This window comes from Alligator sinensis, unplaced genomic scaffold (assembly GCF_000455745.1).
Source record: "Alligator sinensis unplaced genomic scaffold, ASM45574v1 scaffold647_2, whole genome shotgun sequence".
NCBI lineage: Eukaryota > Metazoa > Chordata > Crocodylia > Alligatoridae > Alligator > Alligator sinensis.
In genome coordinates, this window is record NW_005841832.1 from 5,658,148 (window position 1) to 5,672,605 (window position 14,458).

The following is a 14,458-nucleotide window of genomic DNA, read 5'->3' on the forward strand; positions in this document are numbered from 1 at the left end:
CCCCCCCCCCTTGAAACCCTGTGTGGCTGGGGACAGGGCCGGGCTGTCAACCTGGGTAAGAGCTGTTGCCTGGCCCAAGACAGAAGCAGTACTGGCTCCCAGTGCTGGTGGGAGGGGGGCAGGACAGAATGCAGGAGTAAGATGACATGCTAAGTGACAGCTGCTCATCCCAGCTCCACCTCTCTGCTGCTGTCTGCAGTCTCCTGCAGCTCCAGGAGGCTGTGGAGCGACCCTTGCCTCCTAGCCTGGAAAATGCAGGGAGGTTCAGAGGTGTGCCCTGCTAAACACTGCACTTCTGTCATGTTTAAGAGCACTGTAATGTAAAATGTGCATGCAACACTTTTGTGTATACTCTATGTTTACTGGAGAGCTAGAATCTTTGTTCAGGTCTTATGAATGATAAACAGAATTTGCACTCAGTCTTCTCTTGAAAAGAAAGCACTGTAGATTAAAAATATGTGCTAATCTATTGTTGATATTATCCCCCCCCTCCTTATGTTATTTCAATTAATTATATTCTATGTCTGAATGAATCAGTATATGTACATTGCAGTTACTGTAGCTAGCTCAGGTACTGCAGTTGCATGGAGCCCAACATGGTTGAACTCCAAACATTTAGCCAATATGAAGGTGGGGCACTTTTTAGCCCTGCCTGAACTCTATGTTGCCTTAGCTGCAAGCTAGCTCTTCTGGAACTAACCCAAAGTAGCTTTATTCAGAGTATGTCTACATGAGGGGCAGTTACAGCAGTGACTGAGGCATTTACAAACACTTAGGGCATATATACATATACACTTTCATGCCAGGCACGTTGGAGCAAACTTGATTAATTGAGTCTGCTCTGCATGTGAGTTGATGCGCACTGTGCTGCATTGTGTGCAGCTGTGTAAACAGTGAAATGCGCGTCAGCATGCAGAAAATGGCAGTGGTATGCTTTTGAACTAAAACATCTCTGATAAGTTTTACTTCAAAAGCGTGCTGTTGCCGTTTTCTCAGCGCTGATGCTCATTTTGATACTTATAGAATTGCACGTGGTGCAAGCATGTGTACAAATGCTTCTAGTTAAAGAAGGCGTCTTTCTACTAAGCAATATATCACATTTTTCTATTTATGCATTTTTCTTTCTTTGCTAAATAATTCTGCATAAATGAGCTCTTTACCTAAATTTAGAGCTAGTGTAAATCCAGTTACATTGATCTGAACTTGGATCTAAGAATTTCTCAATTTTAACTGTGGCCAAATTGAAATAAGCATGATTTTTTGCAGGGGCAGGGGGCTAGGGGAGAGGGAAGTGATCTAAATCTGATTCCTTTGAAACTGTGAGCAAGATTTCCAAAAAGATATTGGTGAGGAGGGAAAATCTTCCCTCCTCTGGGCATGAGTTCTCCATAAATGACAATAGCATCTATATACTGCCTCTACCCTCATCAGTGTTAGGGGCAAAACATTAAAGTAATCTTCACATGGCTGTCAGGAAGACTCAACTGTGATGACATTGAAGGGTACTTGCTAGACAAAGGCCTGAGCACATCTCTATTTATTTTAGCAACATTCATATCTGGACCTTAATTTGATTACTCTGATGTGGTGCAAGCTGCTGTTTTACTGTATGCTGGTTGATTTCCTCTTACTGCAGTTAGAATCTTTGCATCCGTGCAAATGCAGCCTGTTACCGAGGAGACGCACATGTTGAGCTCTGTAATGGAGACTTGACTTTTGTTCTTTTGACTTTGCTATCTCTTAATCTAAAATGAGCATACCGAAAGCCTGTGATCTTTGTGGATGGAAATCATGACATCTAGTATGAATAAGGTAGAACAGGGCTGCCCAACTTCTAAGCAGATGAAGGCTACACTAGCAGGGGCCATGCCATTGAGAGCCATGGGCTTCTGGGTCCTCATATTACATGTCGTCTTTCTGCACTGCATGCCTGGGCACCCTCCTCCCCCACCATTGTATTGTGTACCACCTGGCTGCACTGCATGCCTAGGAGCGGCTCTCCACCCCGTCTCCTCCTATGCCCAGGTGCACTGCTTCACTCTGAGCTCCCTGGCTGCAATCTCACCTTCTGAATTATGCCTCTCAGGTGCCCCAGGCTGCAGGTTTTCCCAGCACCTGCTGTGCTGTGCTGTGCTGCACTGACCAACCCCATACTCTGGGCCAGTGATGGAGAAGCTGGAAAGAGAAAGCACCTGGAGACTCTGGCTGCTTCTGCAGCTGGACCAATGCGGGGAGTGGTGGCCACTAGGGCTGTGCGAAACAGCACCCTTTCATTTCAACTTCCGTTTCACCATTTTGAAGGGACAGTGTTTCAAAACACTGTCCCATTTTGTTTCGTCGAAACTGTTTCGATGAGTTTTGATGTTTCACCCATAGGCTATAATGGGGAATTCGAAAATACCTATAACTTTGTCATTTCTTGCCTGATTCAGATGAAAAATGGAGGGATGCTAGCCCCTTCTGAGGGCATTAAGCCTGCCATGTTTCAAGGAGATGGGTGCAGGGGTTTCTGGGAAACTTCATCTCAAATTTTAAAAGCAAAACTTGTATCATTTGCCGGCAGCAGCAGCCTGCTGTCATCCTGTGTGCAGATCTGGGGGCCCATGCCCCCCAGAAGGGCTATGAGGCTGTGCCAGATTCCTCCTGGGGGGGTGTGGGCCCCGAGATCTGTGCACAGGATGACAGCAGACTGCTGCTGCCACCTGGGACTGGTGCTCAGCGCAGCCCATGCTGAGCACTGGGACTACTGGTGCTGCTGCTGGCCCCAGCCAGCAGTGGCAGCCTGCTGTCATCCTGCATGCAGATCTGGGGGCTGTACTCCCTGGGAGGGCTGCAGTGCTATGCCAGACTCCTCCCAGGGGGCACGGGCTCCTGGATCTGTGCGCAGGATGACAGCAGGCTGCCGCTGCCAGCTGGGGTCAATGCCAGCATCCGAGTATGCCCAGTGCAGCCTGCACCGAGCACCAGGAAGAACCCAGTGCTTGTGCTGACCCTAGTCAGCAGCAGCAGCCTGCTGTCATCCTGTGTGCAGATCTGGGGGCCCACACCCCCTGGGAGGGCTGTGTGCCAGACTCTTTCCATGCACAGATTAGGGGCCTGCGCCCCCTGGGAAGAGCTGGGGAAATAATCAGAGAGCTGGGGAATCGAACAGGGAGCTAGATGTCGATATCAGAGTGTCCTTCTCCCCTCTTCCCTCTTCCTCTCCTTAGTTTCTGTTTAGCTGCAGCAAGCCTGGCTTCAAAATCTGAAACTTTTAGAAACTTTCAAAATGTTTTGAGTGCCCTCATTTCATTTCAAAGCTGTTTTTGAAGCCTTTTGTTTCCTTTTTGATTTCACTGTTTCGAGCTCGAAGCATGTCGAAACAGCTTAAAAATGAAACAACTGCTGAAATTTCACACAGCTGTAGCAGCCACATGGAAACCTTAGTGATCCAATTGAACTCATGCAGTCTGAGCTGCCAGTTGGACAGCCCTGAGGTAGAGAAATCGAGAGTTCTGAAATAAGGAATACTCTGATCTGAGGAAGTAGGACTATCACTCAGATCTATTAAGTGAGAGATAAGATTAAGGAAGCTAGGGGGGAAAAATACAGTAAAATCTCTGTTATCCAGTACTTCACCAACTGGAATACTCTATTAATTTGGAGTTTCCAGCTGGCCAGCCAGATGTGGAGGGGGATGGGGAAAGCTTGCAGGTGATGGCAGCAACTGCTGCCACCTACCGCTGCGTGCTGACACCAGCCAGATGTGGGGGTGGGGGAAAGCTTGCACATAGCGGGCAATCACTCTGTGTTGCTGCTCCTCTGCGTGCAGCTGTCACCACCCTTCCCCTTCTTCTGGCTCTGGATTGCCTGAAAACCCTGCTGGGTTATTTCAGATAACCAGAGTTTTACATAACCGGCAATCCCCTTAATTCACAAGACCTGGAAAACACACTGTGTAAACTGGATACAGAAGATTATGAAGGAAGACTGAGAAATTATAAAACAGATTAAGAAAACCAAAACTGAAGAAAGGAGAGCTCATGAATGATATGAATACATGCAGTGGAAACCCTTTTTGAATATAAACAGGGAAAGAAATTGATGAGCGAAGCCACTGAACTGCTATGAGATGGTGGCAAAAATTAATTCACATCTCCATTTGAATAAGTACACTACTTCCTCTCTTTACTGTTCACTGGAGAATCTGGAAGAAACTTGCCAGAATGAAAATAGTTTCTTGCGTATTATAAATTAAAAATGAAGGCCATTAGCAATCATATAAGAAAAAACCCATATACACTAAAATCATTATAGTCAGACTACATTCCATGGTTGGCTATATTATATCATAAAACACTAATGGCTGAAGATGCCATTAGACCAGTAACAGGCATCTGATCACTATGACAAGTGAAGAACAATTTGAGGGAAGCAAAAATAAACCATTCATCACCAGGGAGCCTAGGGAAGAGACAAAAAGTTAGAAATCATTGAATGTTATCTCTATGGGAGGAATAACTTAGAGATGTTATTTTGAGGTCATATTCCAGCTTTTCTGAAGAAATATGAGCTGATCAAAACTAGCCACTGGGTCGTCATAAAATTTTAACCTAATGTGACAAATTTGATTAATTTTTTTAGAAGAGAGGACCTACAAAGCAAGAAGGAAAGTATTTTTCTGAAATTTCTAAAAAACAGAGTGTAGAAACCCACCTAGAAAGGCTAAATAAATTACTTGGGATCTTATACTGCAGTGCTTTGGGAGCACAGATCCCTGCACCCATGTAAAGGAAGCCCCATTGAATTCATGCAGATACGGGGGTGTGGCAGGGCACCTTTGGTGCCTGCCACTTTAAGAGACTTGAGCAGGCTGTGCAGCAGCTGGCAGGTATGGTGTGGCCTAATGAGATGGCAACATGAATGCAAGAGGGCTCCTGGATTAGAGAATGGGGCTGGGCAGCCTCAGTATAAACACAGGTCCCTTGAGGTGAGCTGGCAGCTGCTGCAGGGATGCTGCCAGAATACAATTACCCAGCTGGAACTGCTGCTCCCAGAACACCTGGTGGTTCAGGGTAAGAACTATGAGGATGGAGGAGTCCTGGGGAATGACCTAAAACTATACCCTGCTAGTGTTGGATGATGTGGTGGGGCTGTCTATAGTGGGGTGGTCCCCAGGATATACCACACCAGTGCCTCCCTAATGAAGATGAGTATGGAGTGCCATATAGCCTCAGCCCCCATGACCTGGTGGGTTACCCCATAGAGGGACAGGCGAGGGGTCCAGGCATGTCATCAGGCTTGAGACCCAAGAGGCATAAGGCCTGAGAGCCCCAGTTAGGGGGGCGGTGTAGGGTCCCCAGTGAGGGGGAGTGTGAGAAGTGAGTAGGCCGTGTGGAGTAGAGTAGGGTATGCATGGGTGGGCTTGAAGGACTGCGCATGTGCTGCATAAAGTAGGGTCTGCGTGGGTGGGCCTGAAGGACTGCACATAGGCTGGCCTTAGTGATGAGTGAACTGTGTTTGGAGGGGCCCGAGAAGGCAGACTGGTAGGGGAGAGTGAGTGTGAGTGGTTCAATAACATAACTGGAGTAACCTTGACTGGTCAGTGCTGGGGCCAGGATCAGAACGGTTAAAGTGCCAGAGCACCCAGCATGAGGGACAGCCAGAGCCAGGGGCCTGGAGTTCTGACTGGCCTAGAAGTGAGGCCTGGGCACATGTGGCCAAAGGTACTGAAGGGGGCCACTGCCAAATGGGAAAAGGGCTTAGGGAGCTTTGCAGCCCAGAATGAGGGTGGGGAGTTGCAAGCCTGAGGAAGAAGGATTCAGGTGGGGTCTGAACATCAGGCAGGCATAGATCGAGGTCCATTGTGGGGCCAGAGCCACATAGTGATGCCATCTATGAGGCATGGGACATGGTGTAGGGGTGGTACAGAGCTGTTTATTATGTCCTAGGCATTGGGCAGTACACGGGCAGCTTCCCACCTATAAACAACTTCTCTGAGTTGCATCAAAGGTGTGGCAGAAGAGCCGTTAGACCAGCCACAAGACGGCCCCGTCACAAGGGGATACTTTGTCCGCTTATTGACTCTGGGTCTTCTTAAATATAATAAAAACTGATGGGAAAGAATAGAGCTCCAGTGGAGCTCCCAAATGAAACTATAGTGATTTACACCAGCTCATTATCTATCCCTTTATATGCAACATGAAACATAGCGGTATATTACTAGTGGTACTGTTGTACTAATGACATCAACTGTCAATGGTTACTTAGTAACTGTGCTCACCGGAAATGTCAGACACATGTACCTAAACAACCAGAGATCTAGATTGCGAAAGTAAACTGGTCAGGTGATCCACCTGTGGTTCTTTAATGTTTGAATGGCTCTGTGATTAAAAAACATTAGGGGAAAAAAAAACAACAGGGAAGAAAAGAATCTAATCAAATAAACAGAACAATGACCAACACATTCTATGTGACATAGTGTCATGAAATTTGGAGCTAGACACAGAAGAATACATTACATGAAAACATCTTCCTGCTGCAAGGTACAGAAAAAGAAAAAAAGGGGAGTATTGGTGAAATGGACCATGTGAAGCAATCTCCCTCTGTGTGTCCCTGGATTGGGACATTCCAGCTACTCCTCTGTTTTTCATTCCGGCTGCTTGGTTCAACCTGGTCACCTAGATGACTGGACAGGATAAATTCCTAAGTGAGGGGGAGCTTGCTCTCTTTCTCCAGTGGGCATTTTGGAAATGACATACAAGAAGAGTACCTCTAGGCTGCTGTCTGGATGAATCAGTGAGTAAACCTGTAAATTCGGTAGTAAATTAGAACTAAGTATTTCAGTCACATATTAAAAAGGGTCACCGAGCCCATATTTGTAAGACTCAATTTATTAGAACTTGCTCAAGGTGTTTTTATCTCAAATTCCTTTGTGTACCTGCCCCCCCTTCCTCTTCTCCCTGAACAATAAAAGTATCGGTAATAGCATGACTGGCTATTTTCTCTGTGAATGCCTGAGGGGAGAGAGGACAGATGCTTTTTCACTCCTAGCAAAGCTTGGCTGCTTATTGCCAAACTCAGTCATACCTGAGATTACCCTGGGAGGTTTTGTGTTAAAAGAATCACCCAGAAACTTTACCAGTGGGCAAAGCGCCCCCAAGGCTTTCAGGTTCTGTGTTCTCTGTACATAGCCCTAACAGATACCAGTGCCCAGGTGATGGCAGCGATACCCCAGGCCTGTGGGTGTTCTCCAAAAAGGGGGACAGCCATATGTAGACTTCCCAGGGGAGACTCCTGAAGCGTGGTTTTGGGCCTGGCACAGTGATGTGGGTGGCTCTACGTAGTCCGCCACAAACCACAACATGTCGTGATCTTTTCTGTAATAAAAGGACATCTGTCTCAACACATATTACTACTACAAGTTTACTACTTTTTTGTGACTGTTATGCTTGATTACACTTATACGGTTACAAAACATAAAATATAAGGGGACCTTAGGTAATATGTATATGTAGGCAAGATTTTCCAATGCAGAGCAGATAGTACTTCTGGTAGTGTCAAAAGTAGCAGCAGAAGCAAGTCCCGTTTGTAACTGAAGTAGACACTGTACCTACTTCAAAGAAAGAAACACTGCTACTCTCAGTGTTGGACCCCTAAGTCTTAGGAATGATCTCCGAAGCTTCCATTAGGCTAAAAAAGTTATTACACATACTGAACATATGCAAAGAGCAGCTTATGCCCTGAACTTTGTTATAAACCTGGCAACAGTCACTCAAGAGTAGATGTAGTAATAGATTAAGTGCTGCAGGTGGTGTAGAAAATTAAAAATGTTTATCTTAAAAAAAAAAAAAAAAAAAAAAAAAAGTTGATTGTAAGGGAACATTAATACACAATGAAGAATAAAACTAACCTTCCATCGTTGATGATTGTAGTATCAGATCCTGAGCAAATATCTTCCACAATGTATGAGTTTTCTGAGCAAGATACATTTAGGGATGTGTAGTTAGGCTTGCATACGGTCAGGAAATATGGTGCCTGATACCCTGTTGATAGCTGTATTATGTCAGTAATGAGAGCAGTAGAACAAAGGCCAAACACATGAACACCTGCAAGATAAAGCAAAATAACTTCTTGAGCCTTGTTATGATGTTTAAAAATACATGAGCTCCTTCTCCTCTTAATAAACTTCAGTTATGATTAACTGTAATAAACAATATCATACCCATATGCTGATAAAGAAATTGAGATAATTTACTCCAGAAAATATATTGCACATTGATGTTTTTCCTTTTCAATGGACTGTCTTTAACTTTGATAACCTCATAGTCTATTATCTCTCTTCATACATTTATACTACAAAGTAGCCACAAATAGATATTCTTATCCAGCTGAAAATTAATGGTAACTGAAGTGCCCAACCATTTGAACCTGAGGTGACCCCAGGGTGGATCACCTACTGCAGGATGAGAATATTCAAGCCCTTGATCTTTTTACTGGGCTGGCCAACTGCAGTGCCAAATAATGCAAGTTGGGGTGGGTTTTTTGTTATATGGACACCTTTCCATTAATACCTGTTCTAAGAGCACTAGCTCTAGTTGTATATATCAGCAAACACTAGTCATTGGGTAAAGACTTTTGGTCATTGTGGTTATTGGCTATCTTCCAACCAGTGATTTATCTCTAGAGTCACTGGGATCTTGTCACTCCTTGTCAGTTCACTAGAAAATTAAATTTGATTAAACTGCCCCTCTTGTTCAGCCTTTACCCATTAAAAATTGAGTCATTTTGTCCATTTTCCCTTTATCTTTGGTCAATAACATTAGGGGCCTTAGGATACCAAATGTGGCTCAGAATACACATTACTTATGTTGTTGTAGGGTTGGAGTATTGTTGTAGCCATGATAGTCCAAAAATGTACAAGAGGCAAGGGTTTTTTGTGACATCTTTTATTGGATCAACTGTATGAGAGAGCTGTTGGACAAGCTTTTGAACATCAAATACCCTTCCTCCAGCCTAGCCCCTTATACAGCTGGTCCAATAAAAGAGATCACAAAACCAACTCACCTTTTGCTATCTTTCTAAGCATTTTTTCCAAAACCTGGTTTGTGTACAGATGGAATGGGGCACTATTCTGTAGAATCCTGCAGTGCATCAGGCAGCTTAACTACCTTGCTTGGCTGTTGTTAAGTCTTTGCCATAGCCTCTGTTCCCGCAGGTCATTGATAGGAGGCATTTCTGGCTACTGTATCTGTGTGTGGGTCCAAAACCTCCCCTTTACTGACCCCAGCATTCTCCTGAACACCAGCCAACGTGAAGCTTTCCTCTCTGGCTCATAAACTGCTGCCTGTGCATCTCTTTTGCCAATGTCATATTCTCTCGCTCAAGGTTTCTGGAACATGGAATACTTTGCCTCAAGCCCCTTATAGACAATGGGACCTCATTCAAAGCCTAAATTGACAGGTCAAATCCAGTGAAGGTCAGTAATACTTTTTAAAGAAAAGATCCTTGTTCCTTGTTATCAATGGCTTTCATGATATAATTTTAGCAAAGGGAGGGTAGCTTTGCAGCTTTATAGATTAACTACATCAGAAATGTATAAGGTAAGATTTCATAAGCAGAGGGCTTGCTTCATCAGACAGCATTTGATGCAGAAAGCCCTTTGTGAAAGCTTATGCTATACATCTCTGATTTAGTTAGTTTATAAAGGTACAAATCTCCCCTGCCTCTGCCTGACTTCAGACTAACATGGCTATTTACCTCTCTGCTAATAAATTTAGCAGCCTCTATTTATTTTGCTTGGGGCCACATCTCAGACATGGAATGTCAAATCCACTGATATTGTTAACAAGTTGTTAAAAGTTAACAACTTTTATCCACTGATAATTTTAACAAGTTGTGTTGCTTATAAACACTACACTGATTGCTTTGATTTTTTTCCAAGGGAAAAGATAGCACATTTTAATGAAACACCATACTGCTAACCATATGAATGGACTTTGATATCAGATTTTAGTGTTGAGGAAAAATAAACAAAATTATTGACTTAGCAGCACTGATAATCATGCAGTAGATGAAAGAGAATCCTTGAAAGTAAAAGTGTTGCATTATTGAATGGACATGTTTAATTTTCAATCCCACTTGACAGCTGCTTTTTGCCCTTCTTGGCATGAAACAATCTGCCCTCCACTGTTCTAGAGACCATTAAAAAAATGAAAAACTGCATGATTAAAATCATAAGTGTTTCACAGAAGTGCCTTAAGTTATTAAGATCTGAAACCCACCAACGAATCTGACAGCTCTTCTAAGGAAAGAGTTGAAGTTGCAGCCTCCTGCATTAATATTGGCCTCCGTTCCAATCCCATTTCTTCTTTTTGACAGGCAACAGTAGAGAATTCCTTCTCCTACCATTATCTGCAATGACAAAGGAAAAGCTCAGGGTAAATGTAGCAATTATGCAGCAGTTAGCAACTGAATTCAAAGGGAGGCAATAAAATAATAGGAAGAATGTCATACACTGACTTGTACTTGCCTTCAAAGGATTTATATCAATATGTAAACATTCACTAATATACTTTTCCCTGCCTTGAGGAAAAACAAGAAGGGCACTGAAATTAAACATAAGCAACAGAGGCTCAAAGAGAAAGAGATCATCTTTTTATTACGTGTGTAAAAAGTGGCTAATGCGATGCTTGAGACCTCTAGGTGCTACTGGGTGTGTCTACATATGTGCCTGACTGTGCAGTTGTTACTGTGCAATCATTTAGTACTTGCTAAAGCAAGTGCTAAATGACTGCATAATAACCACTGGTACTGTGCAGCCTCAGCACTGCACGGGTCATTACTGACCCTATTGCACAGTAGCAATGAGCTACGTGCAGTAGCGGCATTGTCATGGTTCGTGCCTGCCGATGCTATGTCACTGTAGTGATGAGCTATATTACTGTAGCTCATCACTGTGGCAACGTAGCATCTCCTGTAGACACACCCACTGTAATATAAAACTGAGCAATTAGAGTATGTTGCATCATAAATGGTTAAAAGCCATATAATAACTTAGCAATTATGAGGTGGTTGTCATGCTCAGCCTTTGGCCTCATGCCTGGTTATTGCTAGCAGACTAAAATTACATGGCAACCTGCTTTTTTTTCTAATTGTGTAATTGGCTTGGTTTTTACCAGATTTACTGCAGCAACTGGGGTTTTGTCCTTATGGCCATGTAAACCAACAGTGTGCAAGAGGCATTAAATTAGATGAAGTAAGCAGAAGACGGGGTATTACTGAATGGAAATCTTGGCTATGGCCCTAAATTCAGTCTCAGATTTGTTTGATGTTTCTGCTAGAATTATCAGCAGTGAAAGAGTTAAGTCTTTCCTGGGCAAGAAAGAGCGCTGGGGTCAGGTGACCCTGATTCTGGTAACCCTTATTGTAAACCAGTTCTTCCCGATGTCTAATCTAAATCTGCTCTCTGTCAGTTTGTGGCTGTTGTTTCTAGTTACTCCAAGGGGTGCCCTGGTAAACAGAGCATCTCCTATTCCTTGCTGTCTCCCCTTGATGAATTTGTAGCTGGCCACTAGATCCCCTCTCAGCCTTCTCTTGTAGACGCTGAAGAGATCCAGGTCCCTCAATCTCTCCTCATAGTGCTTTACCTGCAGGCTCCTAACCATCCGAGTAGCCCTCCTCTGGACCCTCTCAAGGTTATCCACATCTGTCTTGAAGTGCAGCACCCAAAACTAAATGCAGTACTCCATCTGCGGCCTTACCAATGCCACATAGAGGGGAAGTATTACCTCCCTAGACCTGTTCATGATGCACCTGCTACTGCATGATAGAGTGCAGTTAGCTTTACTGATCATTTCGTCACAGCGATGATTCATGTTCATCTTGGAGTCAACTATGACTCCAAGATCCCTTTCTGCTGCTATGCTGTTTAGGAAGTCATCTCCCAGTTTGTATGTGTGCTGGCAATTCTTTCTTCCTAGGTGCAGTACTTTGCACTTATCTTTGTTAAGCGGCATCCTAATCTGTTCTGCCCACTTTTCCAACCTGTCCAAATCTGCCTGAATCCATTCCCTGCCCACTAGTGTGTTTACTTTGCCCCATAATTTGGTGTTGTCCATGAATTTGGACAGAGTGCTCTCCAAGCCCTCATCCAGGTCACTGATGAAGATAATGAACAGCACTCGTCCAAGGACTGAACCTTGGGGGACCCTACTGCCCACATCTTTCCAGGTTGATACCCACACGTCCACCACCACTCTGGTTGCATCCCTTAAGCCAATTTGACACCCACCTGACTGTGTAATCATCTATGTCAGAGCCGTTTAGTTTATTTATGAGAATGGGATGAGACACTGTATCAAAGGCCTTTTTAAAATGACATCAACCTTGACTCCTGCACCTAGCATTTTGTGACCTGGTTGTAAAAGGAAGCAAGATTAGTCAGGCAGAATATACTTGCTATGAACCTGTGTTGGTTGCCCTTCAGCATTATTTTTCTTGCTGTACTCCCACAAATATAATCCTTAATAATTTTTCAAGGGTTTTCCTAAGGATAGAGATGAGAGTAACTGGCTTATAGTTACCTGGATCCTCCTTCCTTCCCTTCATGAAAATAGGGACTACATTGGCCCTTTTCCAGTCTTCTGGGACCTGTCCTGAATGCCACAAGTGCTCACACAGTCATTCCAGTAGTTCTGCTGTGACACTGGCCAATTCTCTCAGCACCCTTGGATGAAGATCATCTGGGCCAGCTGCCTTAAACACATCCAGCTCCTACAAGTATCCTTTCACTAGGTCAGCGCTAACTGTTGGTGGGTTGGCAGCCCTCCAGTGCCTGCCTTTAGTCCAAAGATGAATTCAGGTTCAAAGATGAATGAGGCCATTTGCACCTTTAAGAGCAGATTTGGTTTGCCTTTCCCCAGATTGAGAAAAATGGTACTGATCAGGTATAATTCTAAAGGTTTGCTAAAACCTCTCTTTTTATACGAAGCCTAAATTATGCAGAATTGGATGGAACACAGGGAAATGTTGATACAAGGCATTATCTCAGAAATACCTCTGTTTCTGGGAGAAGAGAAATAAAAAGGGCCATTTTAGCTGCTTGACCATTGACCCTCCTCCTAGGAATGTACTTTCTTTTTCTTCAGCAAAAGAAATCCATTGAAAGATACAGAAAAGCCAGTGATACACAAGATTTAGAAAGTTTCATTAGCTATGAACTCCTGTTACAAAGAAGCTACAACACTATTGTCTGTTTCTGTATAGACATCATGGTTCTGAGACTTTGTTCAAGGGAAACCAGGGAGACTAAATTAAACATTTTCAAAATCTTAAATTGCTTTTTGGTAGGCACCATAGGTGGGTTGGCATGAGGAGCAAGCCTGGAGAAAGAGACCACCTTGTGTGATAGCAGAGCAAACAGGGAAACAAAATGAACTGCAGAGGTGGTAAATCCAGTGTATAATGCAAAAAGAACAAGGCCTTTCCTCTTTTTGTTTACTAGTGTCAAACAAACTTTCAAGTGAGCAAACATTTCATTAGCAAAACTATGTGATCTAACATTTGGTTAACCTCTGTGATAAAAAAAGATTGTTGTTTTCAGGTAGCATGCTTATCACTGGCTAATGAAGGTTTTAACATGCTGATATGGCTAAATGAACAGGCTACATGACATCTGAATAATTAATAATGCTTCAGTTGGGAACAGTCTGGAGAAGCTTTTGGGTACAAGGCACCTTTCTTCAAGTCTGAGCTCAGACTGACCATGGAGTCTGTCCAATAAAACATAACACCCACAAAAATCCTTGCTTCTTGCATATTTCCTTGACCATCACAGCTATAATATCACTCTAACACTACCATAATAAAGCTTGTATTTTCCTTAGAAAAGAAAAACATTATTAAGAGTTTGATTCAAAATGCATTGATATGAATAAGAGTCAGGCTATAAGTCAGACTAATGCTAGTAATGCAATACCATTCTGAGAATTTAGTAATGCTGTGTTGAACTGTCATTGACAGATACTGAAAAAGAAGCCTCTTGGTGTAAATTATATATATTTATCTTTACACCACAAGTAGTCTTTTTAGGAGGCACATCAAAACTGCAAATAATTTGAGTTGAAAAACTACTGTTTAATAGGGCTGTGTGAAAGCTTTGGGTGGTGATTTGACTCAGAGGAGATTCAGCCCAATTCTGTGGCCGAATCTCTGAATCCAAATCAAATCAGAGGACCAACAAAAAGGTCCAAATTGATTTAAAACTCTCTGAATCTTCAGAAAAGATTCAGAGAGCTTCAATGCAGTCAGACTCAGACAGGCAGCTGTAGTCAGACTTGGAGCTGGTAAGTAGGAGTGGGGGAGGGGGCAGGGGACCATGGGGGGGGAGCCTGCCAGGCCCCATCCCTTGCCTGCTCCCCTAGTCCCCCCTGCCCCGGCTGTCCGCCCATGGCTGCCCCACCAGCCCCCGCCCCCGGGG

General features: G+C 43.7%; 1 protein-coding gene across 2 annotated transcripts in view; it reads right to left on the minus strand.

The window, feature by feature from the left end:
- PLPPR4 (phospholipid phosphatase related 4) overlaps nt 1-14,458 on the minus strand; it is a 63,986-nt gene that overhangs the window by 10,579 nt on the left and 38,949 nt on the right. For both annotated transcript variants that reach the window (XM_006015005.1, XM_006015004.1), the window contains exons 3-4: nt 10,263-10,392; nt 7,892-8,087 (exon numbers count right to left, since the gene is read on the minus strand). In XM_006015005.1, coding sequence (XP_006015067.1) covers nt 7,892-8,087; nt 10,263-10,392 — 326 coding nt within the window. The remainder of the gene's footprint in view (nt 1-7,891; nt 8,088-10,262; nt 10,393-14,458) is intronic.